Source organism: Symphalangus syndactylus, chromosome 17, assembly GCF_028878055.3.
Source record: "Symphalangus syndactylus isolate Jambi chromosome 17, NHGRI_mSymSyn1-v2.1_pri, whole genome shotgun sequence".
NCBI lineage: Eukaryota > Metazoa > Chordata > Mammalia > Primates > Hylobatidae > Symphalangus > Symphalangus syndactylus.
Genome location: NC_072439.2, coordinates 41,959,366 through 41,984,858, shown reverse-complemented (window position 1 = coordinate 41,984,858; position 25,493 = coordinate 41,959,366). Strand labels below are relative to the sequence as shown.

Genomic DNA, 25,493 nt, shown 5'->3' with positions numbered 1-25,493 from the left:
TTTCCCTGCTGTTATTCTCTGATGTTCTTGAGGTGTCAAATGAATAATATTTCATAAAGGTCAGAGTAAAGCTGCATATTATTAGTGTATTTGTCGAGACATTATATGCATAATAATTCAGTCATCCACTCATTTAAGGGTAATATTGTTGGGCAAAACACTATAATTATACTTGTCCATTGTTTTCTCGGATATATGTCTGGCCTATGGTAGGTTCTTCATAAATATTTGGTGTATATATAAATTTATTATAATTAATGTTCAGGCAGTTCTGTAAACATAGTTGTCATCCACAATACAGTCTTCATTTTTCCAATTGTCTTGAAATACTACATCATCATGAAGAGGTGGAATTGAGAAGACAAACAGAAAGGGGTGGGTTGGTATCTTCAAAACCCTGGTGTGGGAATCTTACTCGGTAATGGTTCCACTGACATGAAGTAGATTTTTCCATCTAGTAATTGCCTACAAATATCTCCCCAAAAATGCCTGAGAAAAAATAATACTATTAAAGTCATAATTGTATTAAAAAAACAGGGACTTGAGAATTAAGATAGACTCAGCTTTCAATTCTGTGCCCTGATTTATCTTGGGCAAGTTTCTTAAAATCGTTAAGCTCCTTTTTACTCATCTGTAAAATAACAGTAATAAAAAAACATATAAGATTGTTTTAGGCCAGGTGTGGTAACTCACGCCTATAATCCCAGCACTTTGGATGCCAAGACAGGTGGATTACCTGAGGTCAGGAGTTCAAGACCAGCCCGGCCAACATAGCGAAACCCGATCTCTACTAAAAATACAAAAATCAGCTGGCATGGCAGTACACACCTATAATCCCAGCTACTCAGGAGGCTGAGGCAGGAGAATTGCTTGAACCTGGGAGGCAGAGGTTGCAGTGAGCCAAGATTGCGCCACTGCACTCCAGCCTGGGTGACAGAGTGAGACTCCATTTCAAAACAAAACAAACAAACAAAAAAAAACCAGATGATTGTTAGGACTGAAATAATGTCCTTAAAGAATGTAGTTCTCAGCCTGGTACATAGAAAACCATCAGGAAACCTTATCTATTAACAATATTATTATTATTGTCATTACTTCTTTAAAAGATTTCTGAGCATCTTAGCTGCCTGGCAGGAGTTATTAATTAGTACTTCGTCAGTCATTGTCAGGGATCTGTTTACAGAATATTCATCTACCACTTATTACTTAAAAGAAAGCAGGGACAGTAAACCAAAAATAAAATTCTAAGCCCCCCAACCATCTGAAAGGAACCCTTCTCTTGGCAAGGGCATTCCAAAAGTAACCTGAAAAACTAGTTCAGGAAGTGATGGGAAGGGGCATCCAGACATGCCTCATTATACCCTCCTCCCTTTGGGAATTATTGATAGAACAGACTTCTTAAGTCTGATAAGAAGCATTTACAATCTGTTTTCTGAAGGTTGCTACCTGAAGGCTTCATCTGCAGGAGAAAACCTTGATCCCCACCACCCACAAGTCTGTATGGTAATACAGACATTCTTTCCTATTGGTAAGAACTCTTTCAACCAATTGCCAATCAGAAAATCCTTAAATCTACCTATGATCTGGGAGCCCCCCATTTTGAGTTGTCCCGCTTTTCCAGATGCAACCAGTGTACATCTTACATGTGTTGATTGATCTCTCATGTCCCCCTAAAATACATAAAACCAAGCTGTATCCCAGCAACCTTGCGAACAGGTCGTCAGGACTGCCTGAGGCTGTGTCACAAGTGCATTCATAACGTTGGCAAAATAAACTTTCTTGAGACTTGTCTCAGATACTCTTTGGTTTATAGGACAACATAGAAAGTAAAATGTTTTCCAGTAATTTTGATGTAGGTGAGGAAAATTTGGGAATGTGAAGATACTCTGTGTATTAAGGAATCAATTTGTGGCAAAAAATAGAGCACAGAGACAAACGTGGACGGTCTGACTTCAAGCCAGGCCCAGCCCTGCAGTGTCTTTCAGCAGGAAGGTTTTCGAGCAGTGTAGGCTGATGTTACTTGCTTATTTTTTTGTTTAGAGTGGACAGAGACGTGTTGAGGTAGAAAATAAAATGACAAAGCTACTTTGTTCTCAGCACGAAGGAAGGCATTTAGGAACTGACCACTCTTCTGATTCTTTTGTCAATGAAAAAAACCCAACCATACGTAATTCTAACCCTGAGTTTCTTTCTTTCTTTTTTTTTTTTTTCCTTTTTTTAGTTTCCATTACCATGTGCTCTCAATAAATCCTTAAGGAAACCAGGGAAAATGTAAGCAAATAGCCTGATGCATGCAGCTTATTTCACTATTACTTTACTGATATCTCCTTCCAGTTTCTTAGGCTGTTCTCAGCCAGATAACTAACGATTCTAAGAACTATTTACCCCAAAGTTAACATAAAAGAGAGAAATTGGTCAATTGAAAAAGACTGTTGGAATCTGACCTGATTTTAAATGCCTAGATACATTAGATGACAAATTAGTCTTCTATTTTTTTTCTTTCTTTGGTTGTAATTATTAAAGATCTGAAGTTGGGGGAAAAAGAACTGAAATGTATTTCTGACTAGACCTGGCCAAGTCTTTTTATCCATTTTTCTCACTAACATTAATATCGGGGAGTTAGAAAGAGGTGAAAGGAGAAAAAGATCAATATGGAGGAGGGAATGAAAAGGTATTTAAAGCATGCTTTTTGTTTTATGCTTTTATAAATACAGTTTTATCTTCACTCCTCTCTTGTCACCGCCTCCCCCTACCCCATGCTCTCGAGTTTTTGGAATACAGTTTACTATGCTCATATATTATATCCCTACTATTTCTGCTGTTTCTGTTTCCCGATTCTTCCAAATGCTGACATGATGGCATCAAGAGTGGACACCACTAATTGTGCTCAGCCTATCCAGCTGATTGAATTCCTCTTTCATTGCAGTTGGCAGGACAAACTTCAGTGTTGATTTTTTTGATTCTTATTTTCCCGTTCAAAATCATAGTGTTCAAATCGCTACCCTTCTTTGGTCTACCTTTCTGTACTTCAGATGCGGGCTGCCTCTGTGGGACTATTCTTTCTTTCCTATTTGCATGACCCCCTCTCTTACTATTCTTGTTTTGCACCCATTATATTCTTTCACTCTCACTTTAAAAATCCGTCTTAGAGAATGTTGACTGAGAATGTTCCATAAAATTTCACCTATGGGGCATACAAAAATAATGATCTATCAAAGTCCTTGTTAGTGTTATGTTTCTTACCTTGGGGGTTCTTCAAATCTGGCTAAAAACAAGTCCACAAACAGCTATTGAGACTTGTTTCTGTCACTTTTTTACCTAGTAAAGGACTGGAGAGATGGCCTAAATGATCTCCTGTCATTCATGGTTCATTGCAGAATCTCATTTGCCACACCCCTACTCTCTTTCTCTAAATTTATGTTTTCAACATTCTTACGATTAAATCATGCACTACAGACGAGTAATAGAAACATTTCAATATTTAAGGTAGAGCACATACATTTAAGAGTCCACTAAAACCAATATATATAATATATATTATATATATTATATATATAATATATATTATATATATTATATATATATTTATGTATAATATAAAATGGATTCTTTATATATAATATATATAAATATATTATCTATAATATATTTATATATATATTTTATATGTATATATAAAGAATCCATTTTATAAAAGGACACCGAAGTCTGTAAGGGCTGTTGTCAGAGATACATAGCTAATCAGTGAAAGAGTACAGAGATGGGATCAAAGACAGTGTTTTCTGGTATAACACGCTCAAAATGAGAAAACATCCATTTTCAAATTTAGATTATACAGCTTAAATGTGCCTGTCTGCAAAAGACTTCCAAGTAATTACCTGGATGACAACAAGTCTACACTATTGTTCTCTTTGGACTTGAACTGCTAACAATATAAAATTAACATAGTATAAAATTATTAGTGATTCAAAAAGGGGAAATTTATATATTGTATGTTTTAATAAAAATTATGCGTTTTTCTGGGTACTTATATCGAAGTCACTACCAAATCTTTTATAATTCTTACCAATAACCCTTTGATGTAAGTGCTATTATTTTTCCTATTTTACAGGTGAGGAAACAGGTTAAATAAAATAGCCATGTTCACCCAGCAAGTAAATGTCAAAGTTAGAATCTGAACCTAATCGATTTGCCATGAGACCAAATTTTCAACAACTATCCTAAAAACAATATTTTTAAAACAGCATTGTCAGTATCACATTCAAAAATGTTATTAGGTTTCCGTTGCTGACCTTTCTTTTTGGGGAGAATATGAATTACTTGTATACAAGTGAATATTTTGGAAAATATGACAAAAACTGTAATATACTGATAATAGCTTTTTTTATTTTTTATTTTTATTTTTATTTTTTATAGAGATGAGGTTTCACCATGTTGCCTGGGCTGGCCTTGAGCTCCTGGGCTTTTGTGATCCACTCACCTCAGTCTCCCAAAGTGCTGGGATTACAGGTGTGTACCATCATGCCCCACCAATCATGCCTTTTAAAATCTCTGTTTCTGTGTTAACTCAGCTAAGTAAAGATAAACACATCATCCATTTATAAATTCATATTCAATACATTCCCACTCTTTATTGATCGCTATAAATATATTTGGTAATCTTTCCTGGATTTTACTGATGTTTTTAGAAAAACATACCTATGTATGAACAAAATATAGATTTGATTTTTACTCAGTTCTCATTCATATGTAAACTAATTTTTTAAAATGAGGAGAAATACAGTTGTTTATCAGTTCTGTCATTTCTGCTTTAAAAATGTAGTAACATTCGATGAAGAAGAATTTAGACATTCAAGGAAAGATAGTGAGAAAACAATATATAAATTTTCCAAATGACCATTCACACATTATAAGATGACCATATTTTCTTAAACAATAATCAAGATTCTTTTTTTGATAAATCAAATTGGATAGAAGACTAGAAATCAAGATCCTCGTGTCTCAATTTCTAAACAGGATGTAAAGTAGCTGTGACTACACCCCACGTATCATTTGAATTGGTGCCACTACTTAGATAGTAGCCCTAACCGGCTCTCTCCCTCTTAAACACTGGCTTTCTAAACAACCATAGTTGGAAATAAACCCCCCAAAACTACTGATTCTTTGGGGAACTCATATAGCACATACATTTAATATAAATATTCATGCTGCAGAACTGGTGTAAGTAGGAAAAACACTGGTGACATTCTTTTTTCCACTGGTAATTCCCTAGTAAATAATTAAAAGCAAAGCACCACGTACAAATATTCTGTGCACTGTTTATTTTTACCAAAACAACAAATTTCAATGAAAAGTTTGAACTGTTAAGGAAACAAAAAACTTTTCAGAACAATTTATCCTCCCTTTCTAAATCAAGTAAACATAAAATTGAAATTGCTGAGTGACAGTCATATTAGGGCAGGAGACATCTTCTTTACCAAGGAATGTCAACGTCTCATTATTTATTGCAGTCCTGTTCTTGCTTGAAAATTATCTAAGACAATGGCTCCATTATCCTGTTTTAAAATATAAATCAGTGTTGTGTGATCATGTTGATGTTTGAAGTTGTACTAAGATGAAGCTGAATCTTATTAAATATGTCTACCATTTAATAGGAATATGGTAATTTTCTTAACCTCTGATATTGATAAAGGTAAATTTAGATCCCAGTTAGAAATAAGAACAAGACTAAATGAAGATAAATGAACCTGTATAATTCTTCTACTTGATATTGATACAGTTGAAGGTTGTCCTTTTCTGGTACAAGTCACATCTGTCCTATGATTTCCTTTAGAATTTTTATTATTTCTTTATTTTTATTATATATTTTTTTGAGACAGAGTCTTTCTCTGTCCCCCAGGCCGGAGTGCAGTGGCGCGATCTCGGCTCACTGCAAGCTCCGCCCCCGGGTTCACGCCATTCTCCTGCCTCAGCCTCTCCGAGTAGCTGGGACTACAGGCGCCCGCCACCACGCCCGGCTAATTTTTTGTATTTTTAGTAGAGACAGGGTTTCACCGTGTTAGCCAGGATGGTCTCGATCTCCTGACCTTGTGATCCGCCCGCCTCGGCCTCCCAAAGTTCTGGGATTACAGGCATGAGCCACCGCGCCCAGCCAATTATTTCTTTAAAAAACAATATTCCCATCTGGTCTTGGTTGTACAATTTCAGTACGGACTACATAGAAAGATGCCCTCAATACGATTCATACCTGTCTCCATGGTGCTGTTTACAGACACATCAAAATTCTCAAATTGATTTTAAACATCTTACAAAAATGGCAATTAATCTGGATCTCTAGTCTAAATTCTAAGATAGCTCCTTTTGGAACAGTAATTGAGACTAGAAAATATAAAAGAAGGAAATAAGTAACATCTTGAGCCAGAGACATTTCTTTCTTTATGATGACTAATAAATTATTTTTAAACTATATATATATACACATATAATAATTTAAGAATTATATTCATTTCCCTCAAAGCTTTCTTCAGAGTTCTTCTGACCACAGAGAGAATTGCTAAATGAAGTAAAGGAGAAACTCATACTTAAACGCAAGCCTGTCTAAGAAAATCAAAATTATTTATTGTGAAGGAATAAGAATTTTAAGCGCATCTCTTTGACCAAAGGGGGAAAGTGAAGGCATTTTCAAACAGTAACATTTAAGCAGTCCCAGAAAGAACTATATACTCCTCAATTTTAATCGTCCACTTCTACTCAAGTCCTCCCAATAAAAATCACAACCTTCCACCCAAAAGAAAAGATCTACAAAAGCTGATGGCAGGAGTCAATACAATTAAATATGAATGCATGCTGTTAATGGCTTAGTCATCTTTACTAAAATCTTGCTACTCAGATGAGGGTTTCCTCCATGTGCTATCTATTTTCACTTTCCAATTCCAGGAATTGTTCCAAAAACCCTACAGAGCCATGGTAGGACTTCAGTTGTTTACTGAAGTAATGCTTTTCATTCTTTCATATGTATGGCACTAGGATTAAGAAAAAAAGACTGCCGGAGTAATGCCCCTTTTAGCTTATGTCCTAATTAGGATGTCTCATTAGAGAATTTGACAACATTGTTCATTACCTGCTTGAATAAATCAAATAGTACATTCAATGGCAATACTCCTGTATTACACAATTAATCAGTTCTTCATACATTTTTCAGATAATGAGCTAATTTCTGGGCTATATAATTTCAAAGAAAAACAGGACATGAAAACACAAAACTTTCACTTGGCCATTATATAATGTACTGAGTTAGTTCACTAGGCATTTTTAAGGTATTAGTGAAGCATTATAGTTATATTTAAAAGAATATTTATGCCTAAAGTATGTTTACATGTTTCAAAAGGGGAAACATACTCTAAGAACGAGGTTGAGGGTGAGGGGAACTGCAGAAGCTACAAGATTGAGTTAGTCAAATCTAGTATAATATGTTAAAAAAAAAAAAAAAGTCTTTCACAGAAATGGTGAGTGTCAACGATCACCAGGTTGGAGGCAGGCTTGCACAGACGGGGAGAAAGGAATCCACCATGTTTTTCTCTCCACCTTTTCTGTTTTTACCTGCAAGAGGAAAGATCAAGGCTGAAGGGAGAGTGTGGATGCCCAGTTAGGGGCAGGAAGCCATGCACTTGGGGGATTTGCCCTATTTCCTTGATGGGTAAGGTGAAAGAATAAACACAGAAAGGTATCTTCCCCTACACACTGAGGACAGGGGACCAAAGGGAGAAGACTGATGCCACAAGCTGTGGCCCAATTAAAACCTTTCCCTCATACACGGTGACCGACTTTCTAAGGAGCAAGTGTTGTAACTGAAGTCTCTCCTCAAAAAAACAAATAAATGAAACAAATCTCGTGGATCCTTTGTAAATTTCATTCCACAGAGTGCAAGTCTATCTACTAAAATATATGCTTATGCCTTGAAGACTTCTAAGAAAAAAAGTAATGAGGATACATTGAAGCAATGGTTCGAAAAAGTTAATCAACAGTTGAGGCTGTGTTTTGTGAGAACTGTGTCTTGAGTCATATTTTATTTATTTCTTATGTCGATATATACATTCATAGTAAAGGGAAGGAAGTAAAGGAAAACATTTATAAAAAGTTGCCATGAACAATGTATGGACTGTAACTATTCATATTCTCTTTTATAAATATGGAATTTAAGGCTTACAGTGATTAACAGACTAGCCTAAGACCATAGGTTAGGTAGGCAAAGTGGATATCTAATTGATTTACCTAATACCAAAGGCCACAGCTCTTCTATCACACCATGCAAATCATTTAACAGCAGTATGTGTATATTAATACAGCAATATTGTTATAGAAAACCATGTAATTAACAGAATGATCACCTACCTCATTCCCCTACGTATAACTAAGGATAGTTATTATTAGAATTATACTATTTTATAGCCACTACTGCCCCCTGGAGATAGCTATTTAAATAGAAGAAATGGAAACTAGGAAAACTTGCCTAAGCTGACTGCTTGTTGTAAATTCAGTCCTTACAGTAAATAGTAAAAAAGGTCATAAGACTCACTTGACATTTTAAGCATGTGAAATTTTAAATCCTTTTGATGAGAACTGAAAATCCTAATTTTAGATATATTCTTTTTTTTTTTTTTTTTTTTTTTTTTTTTTTCATTTAAACGCAGTTTGGGTAGTTTTTGGTCTTTTACCAGAGTTTGCTTATCTGTGATTTGAGATTTTAAGTCTGAAAAGGGGGTGCTGTGAACAGTCACCAAGGGAGCCTCCCTAAACTCCTCCAGAGAGGGGTGTCATCTCCTTGAATTAGTCACTGTATCTACCAGACGATGTAGAAATATATCAAATAGTGGTCCTCCAAGTTGCTCAGACCCTACATATCAGCGGGATCTGAAATATTTCTATCAGTAACAGTTCCTTTCTTCTGGAGAAATTCTCAGGAATGTGTGAAGGATGGGTGGGGTCAAGCTCTCATTGTTGAGAGTCACTAAGAGTGAAGGAAGCAGATGCTCACAGGTGGGTTCTTCAGTTCCACGGATCTTAGACCATTCTGGGAATAATTACACAAGGGATTTCTACACTCTGGTGTGTCGCAAGTAATTTGCTACTAATAATATTGAGAATTCAGAAGTTTCTGCATTTTTTTCCCAAAGGATAAAGTGGATTCAAAGTTATCCCTGTAGCATGCTAACTCTCACTCGCTTGTATCTCAATGCACTTTTTTTCTTTTTTTTTTTTTTTTTTTAAAGTAGAGACAGGGTTTCACCGTGTTAGCCAGGATGGTCTCGATCTCCTGACCTCGTGATCCACCTGCCTCGGCCTCCCAAAGTGCTGGGATTACAGGCGTGAGCCACCGCGCCCGGCCCCCAATGCACTTTTAGGTGAAGGTGTTGGCTCTTCAGGGGTGCCCTGGGAAATGCACGTGAACCTCAGCCAATCCCTTATGTCTTCCCATGTCCACACAATGATCATCACTGTTAGCTGGCATTAAGCAAATAACAATTAAAATAGTGTTGTGCTTTTTAGGGGAGAAAGGTTTTTTTGGATTTATGCCAAAATCTGCAATCAATTATGGCAGTATAGTGTACAGTTAAACATGATGATGGAAAAGCGCTCTGGCAGAGAAAAGATTTAGAACTACGCCTTGCTGCTCTGATCTAATGGGGTATCCTAGCTCAGCGTCAGTTGCAGAATACTTAAACATTTCTTTCTCTCTCTGTGTATGTTTCATTTAATCCCAGTAGTGGCAATTACAGTTGGAGAAGCTATTGTAGGAATGCAAAAGCACTAAAATCTCTCTGTAGCTTCATAAACTGATGATTAGTTTAGAGGGTAAAAGCTTTTTTCTGAGTTTCCTTCATTCTAATTTGCGCAGGTGCCCAAACTTTTGTGACTAAATTAAGCTTCCAGAAACTGGGTGGGAAGCAAGCCTGCAAAAGGCTCCATCAAGAAAGCACTGCATAGGCGGGGCGCGGTGGCTCACGCCTGTAATCCCAGCACTTTGGGAGGCCGAGGCAGGCGGATCACCAGGTCAGGAGATCGAGACCATCCTGGCTAACACGGTGAAACCCCGTCTCTACTAAAAATACAAAAAAATTAGCCGGGCGTTGTGGCGGGCGCCTGTAGTCCCAGCTACTCGGGAGGCTGAGGCAGGAGAATGGCATGAACCCCGGGGGGCGGAGCCTGCAGTGAGCCAAGATCGTGCCACTGCACTCCAGCCTGGGCGACAGAGCGAGACTCCTTCTCAAAAAGAAAAAAAAAAAAAAAAAAAAAAAAAAAGCACTGCATAGTCATGAGACTGGAAATGGCAGACTGCACAAAAATCATAAGTAATAAAACTGCTTGAAAGGGATTTTACGTCGTTAAGTTTTTTCTTGATTATATTTTCAGCAATGAGGCTAAGGTGTTTTTGTCTTATTTAGTCAAATGAGCTGAAAAGGGAAACTATTAATGAAATTCTAATTTTAAACAAGCTAAAATGTTACTCTACTCTCTAACTTAACTTGGAATTATCAATAACTCAGAGTGTTTTGAGGGAATGATCTAATTAATTTGACAAACCATGTACCAACAATGATAGAGATGCGCGATACAAAATTATATGGTCTGACTTCTGTCTTTGGGAAAGTTAAACATCAAGAAGGGAAAAGCATGTTCATGTAGTTGAATTTGGAACACTAGTATCTGGCCACATTCTGGCTTTATAACTGATAGCTGAAAATATAATTTTTTTCTTTATTAAACTTCCTTTGCCTATGAAATGGGAATAACAGTCCTTGTACTACCACCTCATAGCAATTTTGTAGGACGACATGGTAAAATTTATAGGAAAGTCTTATAGGTGTAGACATTATACTCTAAGATATTTAAATATTATGAATGAACTATTTTTAACTGTATGAATTATATGTTATTTTAAAAAACAGGAAAACACATATCAAAATTTCATTTACCTATTTTTAGGCCAAAGAGCACATTATAAAATCAAGCCTTCAAGCCATCTAGTACAATTCATTTACTGGTTTTGCTATTGTAATTATAACTGTGTAAAGTCGAGTAGCTGAAAAAAAATATAACTACTATAGTTTCCCTTGTAATAGGCCAGCCATAAATACAACATAAGCAAAAATAAAATAGCAAGCTCAGTATCAGTGACACTCTATAGAATAAACATTTGTTGCCGAGAAAGTAAAAGGCCAGCAGCTTAGCTTTTCCACAATGATTATTTTATCACATTGAATATATTTGAATTAATTTTTAGTTACAGTGTGCTATAGCCATGAGCTGGGTGTTCCACCTGAAATTAGACTGTCTGCATTCAAACCTTGTTCTTCCACTTAGTAGCTTTGTGACCTTGAGTGATTAACTTAGCCTCATTAGATTCAATTGTCTCATGTGTAAAATGAATATAATACAGTAATGATACCTGTCCTTTAAATCTGGTAAACAATGTCTTTAATAAATATTATATATCCTTTTATGATGTAATCAATACATGTTATATGATATATAATATATATTTTATTATAACATGCTATGTAGTTACATTCTGTCATATATTATACATTAAATTATATAATTATATATCTTTATTTTTATTTTGTATTCATCATTTTATATATATATACCTTTTCACAGCCTAAAGATTTGAGTTGGAAAAATATAGTATTTTACCAACATAAATCACAATTACTTTCAAAATATGAACTATTGCCATTTATTCATATTCATCGAGACTTGTAGGTATCACTGATTATCTGTATTGCTCTTGAACTTTGACATTATTGGCATAATTGTAGCCTAATTTGGCATAAGTGTCTGGTAAATATGCATGGATGTATGAATCAATATGGAGCACTGAAATGCATACAGTATCTAAAAGCTCCCAAGGCCTGCTAAGTTCTGTAAAGCTTTCCTACTGTCTCCCTGGAATCAAACTGTGTGGTAGAAGGGTTGTTTGTTTGTTTGTTTGTTTTGTTTTTTTGAGGTGGAATCTCACTCTGTCGCTCAGGCTAGAGTGCAGTGGCGCAATCTCGGCTTACTGCAACCTCCACCTCCTGGGTTCAAGTGATTCTCCTGCCTCAGCCTCCCAAGCAGGGGGGACTACAGGCATGTGCCACCACACCCGATAATTTTTTTATTTTTAGTAGAGATGGGGTTTCACCATGTTGGCCAGGTTGTTCTCAAACTCCTGACCTCCTGATCCACCCGCCTTGGCCTCCCAAAGTGCTGGGATTACAGGCATGAGCCACTGCACCAGGCCAATTATTATTGTTTTTATTATTATTTGAGATGAGATGGAGTCTCGCTCTACTGCCCAGGCTGGAGTGCAGTGGCATGATCTTAGCTCACTGCAACCTCTTCCTCCTGGGTTCAAGCAGTTCTCCTGCCTCAGCCTCCCCTGGCCGATTACTTTTTAAAGGAGCCATGGATACACACTAAATGTGCAGCAAAAAAATAAATTCCAGTTTGCCAAAAGCTGACCAGTTTGATTATAAGAGACCCGGGAGTAATTAATTGCAGAAAAGAAGAACTCCTCCAGGGGAGCTTTTCTCACTGTACTCTAGTGTGGAGGGAAAGAAAAATCTAAATTTATATTAGTGCATAACATAGTATCTTCTAACCCTTATATTTTAAGTTTTGAATTTGTAAGATGAAGTGCTAATCTAGATAATTTTCAAGACCTATCTTAAAATTTAAAATAATGTGAATCATTCTGAATGAATTACCTATTTTGTGGCCGTATTTGAAAAAATTCTTGAGTGTATATCAATTTACACTGAACTTGCACTGAGAAATACAATTTCAAATTATTGATGTACTTTAAAATTCCAGAAGTAATTGGGAAAGCTGTCAGTTTTACTAGAGTTTTTGTTTAAATAACCACTAAGTTCTGACTTTAAATTTTCTAAATTCTGCATTTCTTATAACCAAATATGCATTTCAGCTCAGTATTTTAGCTTTTGTGTATTACAATTATGGAGAACCAGCCCAGTCGTATTTCTTTGATCTGAATTTGTTGACTCTCAGTGGGAAGGGGAAGGCTTAATTTCTGGGCAGGTTTTGCTATCAATGGATGTATTGCTGTGGTTAGTGCAGAGTGGGGTCAGGATGGCTCAGAATGGCGCCCAGTTGTAATTGTTCCAGCCAGAGTGGGCAGCAAGGACCATTTTCCTGTCTCAGTTCTGCAAGGCTGATGAGATGGAATCTCTAGTCTGTCTCTGTGGCAAGACTTTGTTGGCCAAAGCAAGTGGAAAGCAGAGGCAATTATCCAAATATCTGAGGTAAATGTGTGTTTTTCTGCCCCAAATACTTGAAAAACTACCTCAACCATTCTCTTTGATTTGAATGTGATGATTTGGACCCAGATTTTCTGCCTGTATATGTTCGTCTCTTTTCTGGATCCCTTCCCATGTGTGTGTGTGTGTGTGTGTGTGTGTGGTGTGATGAGGTGTGTATACTTACATGTCTGTTTAACTTGGTGCATATATTACATAGAACCTTTATGTCTCTTCTTCCCAACTACATGATACTTAAATTGCTTAATTTAAAAGTCCTTTTTAATTTATTTTGGCCTGGCATACCTTAATAATAATTTCAAACATAAGTCCATATTTGCTTATTTAAGAATATGTTGAATGTAAGGATTCTTGAACACAACATGAACATTTATGCCAGATACCACAGAAGCGTAAAATCTGATTTAGCACCAAGAGTTACACAAACTTTTCACATGGCAGCATATGGTCCTGTGTCCCTCACTGATATCCAAGGTCCCTGAGCTAGTCATATAAATAGAACCCTAAATAATCCAAGAATTAGTGATTACATCTGTTTATAATGCATGTCTTTGGCTTTATTTTTCCTACGATGTTTTAAAAAATATATATTTTGTATTAGCATACGCCAGATAGTGGGAACAGAAAGAGAAAAGAGCAGAAACTGAAATCAATAACTTTAACTATTTAGTAAAAATTATTAAAAGAATTTGTCCTACTAGCTCCAGAATAGACTTGATAATCTTTCTGGTATAGTGAGTTTTAGAAATTAACTACAGATTTTATTTATCCATACTTTCTGGAGAAAGTCTAGCACAATGAGAAGGCTGGACTGGGGTCCCAAGATTATTGTTTGCCACCATGTAGATGGATAATACAGGGGAGGAACTCTTTCTCTCTGAGTCCAAGTTGTTAAATGAAGGGGTAGGAACTTTCTAGATAACCTATAGGATTAACTCTACATTTAAAATTGTATTTTCAAATTTGAACATAATGCAGAGATTTCATATAGTTACTGTGAAAAAGTGAGAAGGAGAAAAGATGTAACTAACACATGATTTGCCAATAATAGGACCATTAGAACAATTTTGTCTTAGAGAAAGAAAACGTTTATTCCATATTTCTTACAAAAAAAGAATAGTAATTTGCCTGGACCATCATCTCCAAGTAAATGCTTCAGAATTAATTTTGTCTGGGCAGTGAAGAGTGGGATACCCTGGATATTAACTCTGCTAATGTAAACCAGCTGGGAGTAAAATACTTGAGCATTTTCCATAGAAAAGACCTTTAGGCAACTATTATAGTACTTTAAAATACTGCACTATTATTCCACCTAAAACGTATATTGACAGCTTCCATCAGGCTTACTGGCTTATTTATTTGTTCAACCATGTTACCTTAACTTATCCAAGAGTTTAAAAGTGGTTTAGTAATCAACCAAATAGCCTTCTTAAGAAAAAATCTGGTAACCACGTCATTAGGCTAAGCAATAAAAACCTTAACAGAGTATATCAATAAAGATGACCTCTAATATCTCTCTCCATTCTGTAACTGTATTTTTTCCTTAGAAATAAAGTGGAAAGCTGCGCGCGCACACACACATACACACCCACACACACTCACTTACATAGTGTTTTCACCTAAATACAAGTCCACATAAGGTAAAATAAATAAGCTTCTAATGTAATAATGTAAACAACACAAACTTCTTTTGAGGACAAAATGATTTACAGAGTTTTCATATCATTTGCTTTAGTTTCAGCTACTCTTTTTCCAAAACATTTTAAAATTCTATACAGCATATGTTAGAGTTGAGAACCAGGCCAAAAGAAAAAGTTTACATAGCAAAGTCGTTTTCTTTTTCTTTTGTTTGTTTTTAAAGTCAGATTTGAATGAAGAAACGTCATTTAATGTAATATATAAGATGTAAACAAATATATAGTATATAAGATATAATCCTAATTGCATTTTCTATTTTGGCAATTTCAGTGGCAAACGTGTTTTGTTCACCCACGTAGCAGGAAAGTGTTCCTAAGCCAGAAGCATTGCCAAAATATTCATAATACATCAGAAATGCCAGAGAAAGTGGTAATACATGTACAAGTTAAAGCCTAATTTCTTTTTTATTTGGGGCCTAATTTTATGGTCTATTTTTGAATGTTGTCCAAAGGTGCCCTCATGAATGAGAATTTAGATTTGGCAAGCCACACATAGGTTTCCAAAATAAATCTTGCTGTATAAATCCTGCAAAACCTTTGCCTCTAAATGACACTCTTTTAGCTGAAGAGCTTTAGAAACGTTGTTTGCTAAAAAATATTCATACAGGGCTGTTCACAAGCATCAGACACTTACTTGATGAGGCAACCCGAAATATACTTTTATGGGACCTAAGAAATAAAAATTTTATTGCAACAACAGAGGAAATTTGTATCAATACTCTTAATGAAGACTTTTATACGAGAAGCCTAAAAATATCTGAAGTGTAATACTTGGTTCTTATTTTAAAACTAAGGCAACATAAGGCAACATATTTAAGACCTTTAAATATTAACATTTTAAATATTAATATTAACATTTTAAACTATAAATATTTTAAACATTTTAAACATAACGCAACATATTTAAGGCCTCTTAAATATTAAGTAATCTATAGTGATTTAAGTTCTACATTCCTTCAGCTATATTATACAAACCCCTGTCTTAAAGGGGTGATTCTGAAATTACTCCTTTCACCAACAATATTATTTCCAATTGATGTCAATATGTGTTCTTCATAGGAAAAAAATAAACTTTCACTAAAATCTTCTATAAGTTATTTAAATGTCATCATATCAAGCATAGCGTTTTAATCTCTTGCCACCATGCCTAGCTTATTTTTGTATTTTTGGTAGAGACGGGTTTTTGCCATGTTGCTCAGGCTGGTCTCAAAGCAATACGCACTCCTTGGCCTCCCAAAGTGCTGGGATTACAGTTGTGAGCCACCACACCTGGCCATCAATTTTCATTTTTTATATAGATTCATATTTTATTTATCTAAATTTGTTAGAATCCTTAGGGCGCTGGGTTGAAGGTGTCCTATTTCAGAGTAGATAATCTGCTTTTGCCAGGGTTGTGACGACACAAATGTTTATTTATTTATCTTCATCTTCAATTTTATATGTTAGACCTCCTGGAAAACAGCGTTTGAAGAAATGTTACTCTTGCCAAAATAATCTCTATACTGTAGAAGGACTAACAGAAATATTGCCAAAGTTAACAGATATAACTCATATAGAAGCCAACTTTGGAAAAGAAAAGTGAAAATTCCATGGTCAATACAGTCTCATGATTTGAAGTTGTTTGCAGAGCTGGAGGATTAGACAATGCATGCAACTTTACTGGCCTCTTTTCCTCAAGCATCTTTGGACCCAGTTATATGGTAAATAAATTAAAGTGCTATAGCTTTCTATAAGTACACATTTATGCTTTTACAGAATTACAATAGTTCATATCTGATTATCGGGGACACTTTCTACAGATTGTTTTTCTTTGGCGACAATTGCCACTGCTTTCTTCATTTCTAAATCCTACCATACATGACACAAAAAACCCACAGCGGGAGTGTTTTCTCTTGGTAAAAGGCCCCATGAAATCAGATCCAATGCCACATTTTCCATTGACTATATTTTTCCTATATTTAATTTTAGTTTTATATTTAGAGGCATTCAGATTTAACTACTTGACTGCTTACATTCGAAGCAGTCAAGTAGTTATACAATAAAAAGGCAAGGAATAAACTAAAACACATTTTTTCTGATATAAATTGTTTTCATCATGCTGTATGCATATGCTCACACTTGCCCACCCACAATTACAGATGCGTGCACACACGCACACACATGCACACACACGTTGATTAGGGCAGCAACACTGTTCTTACTATGTCTTCATTTCCTTCGGTGTGATGTAGGCTAAAAGAAATCCACAGTCTTAATTATGTCTAAATATTTATACTTTTGTTTCAGTCTTCTGATTAGGCATAACCATTCATACACAGAAGCAGTTTTGTTATACAAAAATTTCTTAGCGATCCTCAGATGAAATTGCTTTCCCCTCTACTGTGTTTACTATCCTTCTCGTTGCACTAATTTCAGCAGCTGCAGTTCAGATCACCAATATCTGAATATGGATTAAAATTAGTCCATCTCAAATATGGAAAGCTCTTATAGATGTCTACTGTCTACTACATAACGTATTTAATGTTTTTTTATAAACATGTAATGTTGAAGGGTTAAGTGCAAATTGAATCTTTTAAAAGCAATTCACAATCTAAATGTGCTATTAGATTTAACTACATGAAATTTATTAGTTTTTTATTCTTTTGCATGAACTGAATAATCATCTCTTCAATTTATTTTATTAGAGAGTCTTGATCTAGATGGGAAAATAAAAAATAGATGCGCTTTTTAATGCCTTGTGGGACCTTGCTGGCTACGAAAATCTTATGAAAATTACAAATCATTTTCCCAGGAAAAGGTACATATACATAGAATTTTATGTACAATTTCTGGAGGTCCATGGATCCCTTAAAGCCTGTTGATAGTCTCCAGATTATGATTTCCTGAACTAGATACAAAAGTATAACTAAATGAATAAATAGACCAATAATAATATCACTTAAGGCAGGGCATGTCTTATACATTACTCACCATTATGATAAAAAAGAAAAACAACTGTTTAATTGTATACCTTCTGGTTTAAATATATAAAGCATATTAGAACATCTGCTTTATATATGTTTTTGACACAAGTTCTGCAATAGTCAAATATATTTGACTATTTTAATTGCAAATTTCTTTTGATATGAGATGGATACTTTTTCTATTATTAGAAATAAGGTTTGAAGAATGGTTATGACTCTGCTGACTTTAACAGAGGTAAGCAGTATTTTCATGTACCTGTATGGTTTTATTAGCATCTTACTATAGTGCAAGGACTTAAAATGCTGTATACGTTTTTATTTCTACATAATATCTGCTATAGCTTCTTTTTTATTTACTCTCTATAAAAATACATATAGTGGTGATAATTAATTACTTAAGTATGTGTGGCTAGTAGCATGACTACCCTTGCATTTCATCTGTAAAATTCCTCTTCACTCTGAATATTACAAAGTATTCTATGATAATAGTACTATGAGTTTACTAGAATGTAATCATATGACGACATTGATGTCCACACATTGTAACATAACTCCTATTGCAATATTAATGCTAATTATTTTCATATGCAAGCAATTGCAATTAAATATACACTTTGGCTACGTCTGGAAATGACTTAACAGCTAGTGGTCTGACTAGGAAGAATGGTGAATTAATCCCTCTAATCCCTCTAATCCCTCCCCCTAATAATTCTTGAAAACAATCAATGTCCCAGATAACAAAATAAATGGAAATACTGAACCTAAATGAACTTTGTTTGACTTAGGATTTTGTAGTCTCATTTTTATTTGTTATTATTCAATGAGTGTTTTGTGGAATGTGTTTCTAAGTTCATTCAGATGAAGAAACTTCAACTAGACTTCTTATAACTCCATAGGAGAATATATTCAAATGGATAGAAGGGTTTTCAGCATTTGCCCAGTGTTGCTTAGGGACCCCTTATTAACATTGCTCTAGAGGGAAATGCAGGAGCTGCATGAGATTGAGTGAAATTATATTGACCCGGATGTGGAAGGAGAATTAAAATAAACAAGCCACTAATATCATTTTATTGCCAATTTATCTGATAGTGTGAAAAGTAAATGCAAAATGAACAATTAATGTTCAATAAATATTTTCAGTATGTGAAATGTGAAAAAATAACAATTTTAACTGACACTGAGACAGAGAGAGCTATGAAACAATGCAAAGGAACTCTGCCATTCACTAAAAAAATATGAATTTTACAACTTAGGAGAGTAGATAACTGTGTACCAATTGCTATAAAACATAGAAAGCAATATAAGTTATGAAAATTCAGAAGATAGGAGCTCATATTGGGGACATCAAGAGAAGGATTCATGAACTTAGTATATACTTTAGCTAAGGCTTGAAGGATGAACAAGATTTGGTCAACAAATTATGAGAAAAAGACATGGAAGGAATACTGTGAATAAAGCAACTGATATGGAAGTTAAAGGGTGTTTTTTGTGGATTAGTTAGATGGTTAGAGTTGGTTATATGAAGTGAGATATTAAAGGTAAACAAACTGGGGTCAACACATGGTACTTCTTGGGTGCTAAACTAAAGGGCAGTCAGTGAAGAGCCAACTCTTTATTTTAAACAAAGTGTGCTGTGTTCCCAGCCAGCCTCACTGCTATGGCAGCGGCCAGTAGCAAAGGGACTGCATGTTTAATAAATGTGTATTCCATCACAATCTCAATTATATTATTCATAAGAACAAAAACACTAATTTGAAAAAACCAGCAACAAATAAAAACATGATACATGTATAAATTAACTTTACACTCTAAGACAAAAGTGATAAATATATAACATTTGAGGTTATAGTAAACAGCATCAGTATATATTTTTTCCATAGAAATAAAAAAGGAAACAGCACTATACTCAACACACTAAGAAGTATTAGCAGGAAACAAGAACTTTTGGTAAGTCTACAAAGCACAAACATTTAGTAGGAGGTATGTGGTGTAACTTTCTAGAAGATACGCAGTTAATAAAACAAACAATCAGTGTTGTTTACTACTTGTCTGGCACAGATCATTCTTAGGCATGGGAAGAAGCTTAAGATCCATTCTTAACCATGGGATTGAGACTCTAAATATATAAGAATTTGCACCAGGGTTACCAGAAGATTATACATGTTTATGCAAGTCAAATACCTTTGGTTTTGTAATTTTAAAATGTTGAAACTCTTACCTCTCACTACAAGGTCAGCTGAAGCTGAAGAATTGTCCACAATTGTCTGTGCAGTGCATGTGTATCTTCCAGCATGTTTCAGCTGCGCGTTTCGGATGAGCAGTTCCCCATTGGAATCCAGCTGTTAGCAAAAACAGCAATTATTCAAATCAGTACACTTTTCACCAATTATGTGGCATTTAAGATACAAGAGGTAGTTTTTTTCCCCTAACAAAATGAACACCACTTAAAGGATGTGTTTTAGACATGCTAACTGTATGTCCTTGCTCTAGGCTTCAGTTTCTCAACTGAAAAATAAAGTGAATAATTTATTGATAAGGTATTTTTTTTTAGCTTTCATATCTTTAACATTCTATTATTTCCACAATCAGAGGGTTATATCAAGAGAAACTCAAGGGATGAAACTGTTTAACTGATGTATCTTAAAGAGAAATATTAAGGTCTAGTAAACTTAGTTTTAAGTATCAGTGAGTACAAACAAATGTTATATGGGTTGGAAGAATGATTGATTTGATTTCACAAAGATGATCTAATTGACTAGTTTTAATATGTGCTATAGTTCATTTTACAAAGATACTAAAAGTTTGCAGAAATTGAGAAAATGTACAATTCCACTAACATGTACTCTGTTGTCAAATTATAAATTCTGTGAGGGCAAGAGGCAAGAATTTTTGCTTTGTTCAATGCTCTATTCTATTGCCTCCAGGAGTGTTCAACACATATTTTTGAGAGTCTTGAGGAAATTTTGCTTGTGATGATGAGGCACCATTTCAATGTAATTTCCAAAAATAGCTAATAGTTATTGAATGCCTACTCCATACCGGGTCCTGGTCTGTGCAAGCATATATATATATATATATATATATATATATATATATATATATATATTTGTGTGTGTGTGTGTGTTTGTGTGTATATACATATATATACGTATATATATACGTATATATATACGTATAACACACATATGTGTATATATACACACATATATATGTATATATATACACATATACACACACATATACACATACATATATACACACACACACACAGAGGCACACACATACATACACACACTTTTATTCAATTCTTTTTTGACAACTGCCCTATGAGATAGCTCTTATTGTGTCCATTTGATTAACAATAAAAGTGAGACTTAGGGAATCCAAGTAATTTAACTAAGGTAAGTAAGGTCATTCAGCTTGTATGGTAGCGGGAGCATGTCAAAGTTCATGTTAATTATCTCCAAGATATTTTCTTAGAATGAGAACTTGGAAAACTCAATTTTTATTTATTTTATTTATTTATTTATTTATTTTTTATTATTATACTTTAGGTTTTAAGGTACATGTGCACAATGTGCAGGTTTGTTACATATGTATCCATGTGCCATGTTGGTTTGCTGCACCCATTAACTGGTCATTTAGCATTAGGTATATCTCCTAATGCTGTCCCTCCCCCGTCCCCCCACTCCACAACAGTCCCCGGAGTGTGATGTTCCCCTTCCTGTGTCCATGTGTTCTCATTGTTCAATTCCCACCTATGAGTGAGAACATGCGGTGTTTGGAAAACTCAATTTTTAAATGGACATTTGGTTTTCCTGTGAACCAAAAATATTGATTTACTATTTCAGTCATAATTATCTAAATACCTATGATGTATCATGACTGTGCATGGAGTGAATGTTTTGCTTCCCCATAGGTTCTACCAATAGCCTCTTCATATATTATGTTCCCTCCAGTTCTTGGAAAACATTTGGGTTTGCAACCCTTGCTGGATTAATGAGGTTAAGAATAATAGCTGGGCGAGCATATTGGTATAGTTAGTTGAAACAGAATACTAATATCTCCACATAAAGAACTGATCAGTGGCCACACACCTTATTCCTTGATATTAGCCAGTCTTAATTTAATGTCGGTTGAGATATTCCGGTCCCTTGAGGTACAGATTGGCCAAAAATCAAAACAGTTCCCAAGATTTCTACGAATTCCTGGAATAGGTGAATTTTTTTCCTTCTGTCCTCCTGATCTGTCATTTCTGTATGTATGTATGTATGTATGTATGTATGTATGTATGTCCTATCAAGGAGCTCCAGACTAGAAATTCAGCACTTTCTCTATTTTATCATAAAACCAAATAGCATGAAGTATTACCTAGTAAAGTGAGTTTACTGAACAATTGAAGGAGCTGGAACTGGTTATATTAAAAAAAGGTAGAGCAAATCAACTTTGAAAAGTATCATCTACTGCATAATTCTGTTTTTAAAAGTCCTGTTGGCCATAAATTTACTGAGAATTTCCCAGTAACCTTCACCTCTCCCAGTGCTCTGCCGTCTTGTTGGCAGCCACTCCTACTACCACTCTCTTACTTCTCTCTTCTTTTCTCTTCTTTCTCTTGGAAATAAATAATTCTTGTTTTGTCATATTAAGCTGTTTGATTTTTACTTGGATTCTGACAATATCTATTCTGTTTTTAGTTTTTCCATTTCTTCATTTCTTACTCTTCAATTCTCATCTGAGTCCCACTGCTTCAGCTCATCTTATTTGACTTCTTGATAGCATTTGGATTTCCTTCCCCAAATACCCATTTTTTTCTAGTCATCTGACTTTCCAGGAACTTCTAGGACATTCTTAACCCCTCCCTTTCTTCAATTTTCTTATAAACTCGTCATGAATTCTTGAATTTATCCATTCTTTCCATCACTACTGCCTCTTGTCCAAACTACCCACATCTCTCACCTGAACCCCTACATCTTATTTGATCACTACTTCCACCACTGTTCCACTCTATTCTTTTCTCTACTGGTTACCTAGAATAATCTTTTAAAAATGCAGCTAGGCCCAACTCATTTGTCTCCATAAAATCAGATAAACTGAAACCTTTAAAATTTCCCTTTCCTGGGACAAAAGCCATAGCATTATTGTAGTCAACTTGATTCCATTCTCCAGGCTCTGTCTGATGCTCCAGCTCACCTAGTGTGCCATCTCACTCACACTCTGCTCTCCAGGAAGGACAGTCTCTTTTTAGGACTGCAAATGCATCTTGTTCTCTTCAATCTCTGGTTCATCACATTGTCTCGTCTTCTGGAATTGTGATTCATACCCCTCATAACCTCAATACCCCCTCCCCTATCACCTTCACCTCTACCCAGTACCAGTTCAAATCATTTTCTCCAGCAAGCCTTTACATTTTCTGTGGACTAGGCAGGTCCCCTTTCTATATTTTATTATACTACCATGAAACTTATGTCATATTACATATCTTAAATGCAGTTAAACACTTGTGTGATTATGTGGTTGAAGTTGGTCTCCCTGGCCGACTATAAGTTTGATGTGAGGAAATACGTCTGTTTTATTTAGCAGACATGTTGTATCCTTGTGTTATATATGTATACAGCTGTATACACTGTCTTCTCAAGTCCAGCACAGTGCCAAGCAAATAATCAAACTAAATATACCTTGTTTGAATAAACTTGTCAAATTGTCAAGAATTTTGGTATCTGCTCTTAAGATAATACGTATTCACTTCATTTTAGCTACATTCAGAATTATGTTAGCAAGTACATGTAACCCATGACAGTGACAGCATTTACTAAACACATAATGAGGCTTTTCTTGTGTGAGACTGAAGTACACACACCTTCAACCTCCACAGATTACCCCTGCACCTAACTCCTGTGCCCCAGCCACAGTGAATAGGATATACTTTGCTATGTGTTCTCACATCAAACCTTTGCATATATCACTTGCATTGCCTGGATTGCCCCACCTCCTACTTCCATTACTTGGCTATAAATGTTCAACCCACATTTTGGATACCCCTCCCATATCCGAAATTATAAGGCTAGATTAGTTATTGCCCTTTGTACATTTTCATTGTAACTATTCCTTTCTACTGTAATCGTGTCACTGTTGATTTCTTCCACTAGACTGTAATTCCTTAGGGAAAGAACCAGGTCTTACTTATTATTACACACAAAGTACTTAATGTAATATCTGACATACAAGAGAATTCAACAAATATTGAATAGATACATTAAAATAATCTAAAGTGTTTTTATTAAATAGACATTCTTTTAGTAATTTCAAATGGTTTTTTCAGGTAAGATAATGATAATGTTATGAGATAAAATAACTGACTTGAGAAAAACTATTGCTATCCATATCTATGAGATAAACTACCAGGAATGATATATTTCAAATATCTATACACTATTTTCATAAGAAAATAGGTTATTGGGAAGGCGTGAAAATTTATAGAGAAAACAATATCACTAACATACAAGAAAACTGAACTTGTAACTTTTCCCACCCCTATGTGTAGTAAAGAATTTAGCCTTGCCCAAAGAGAGGTCTTGCCATTGCCCTCAGCTTCTAGAAGGTAATCTCTATAATGTCTTTCTTTGCTTGGGAAGTCTTGGGTCATACAGGATAGTCCAATCATATGATTTAGAGTAGGGGTTAGCCGCACCTCTATAGTCTTCAAGCTGGGGCCGGTCATAGAGTAGGAGTTGGGTCATACTGGAAAATCCAACCATGTGATTTAGGGTAAGAGTTAACTACAACTGTAGAGTCTTAGAGAAGGGCCTGGTCATGCCACAAATAGGACATTTTGACTTAGAGTAGGGGCTTTGATTCATGTGGTATCAGTCAACCTAGAGACTGAGATTAACCATGTGAGCAATGAGTCCATGAATCGTGTCTAGTTGATGAAGTCCCCCCAAAAACTCTGGACAGAAAGGCTCAGTAAGCTTTGCTGGTTGGCAGTACTTCAAGGATACTGTCACATATCAGAGCAGTCAGAGTAATGCATTTTAACCGCATGGGAAGAAGACAATAGAAGCTCTGTGTTTTTTACTTCCTGACTGTGCCCTGTATGCCTTTTCCTTTGGCTAATTTTAATTTGTATCCTTCTCCTGTAAGAAGCTGTACCCATGTGTATAACAGCTTTAAGAGAATTCTGTGAGTCCCTTCTAGCAAAGCATGGAAACTGAGGATGGTTTTTGCAACCCCTTGAACTTGCAGTTGGTGTCAGAAGTGAGAGTGGTTTTGGGGACTGTGCCCAACTTTGCAGCTGGCCTTTTATTATTATTATTATTATACTTTAAGTTTTAGAGTACATGTGCACAATGTGCAGGTTTGTTACATATGTATCCATGTGCCATGTTGGTGTGCTGCACCCATTAACTCGTCATTTAGCATTAGGTATATCTGTCCCTCCCCCCTCCCCCACCCCACAACTGACTTCAAACTGTACTACAAGGCTACAGTAACCAAAACAGCATGGTACTGGTACC

General features: G+C 35.4%; 1 protein-coding gene across 6 annotated transcripts in view; it reads right to left on the bottom strand.

The window, feature by feature from the left end:
* The window catches only part of CNTN1 (contactin 1), a 391,570-nt gene that overhangs the window by 94,547 nt on the left and 271,530 nt on the right, over positions 1 to 25,493 (bottom strand). For 4 of the 6 annotated variants that reach the window (XM_063620146.1, XM_063620145.1, XM_055250616.2 and 1 more), the window contains one exon: positions 20,198 to 20,318. In XM_063620146.1, the coding sequence (XP_063476216.1) occupies positions 20,198 to 20,318 (121 nt within the window). Of the gene's footprint in view, positions 1 to 6,596; positions 7,600 to 20,197; positions 20,319 to 25,493 lie in introns of those variants that run through there. The other 2 variants (XM_055250619.2, XM_055250618.2) reach the window with 1 other exon arrangement.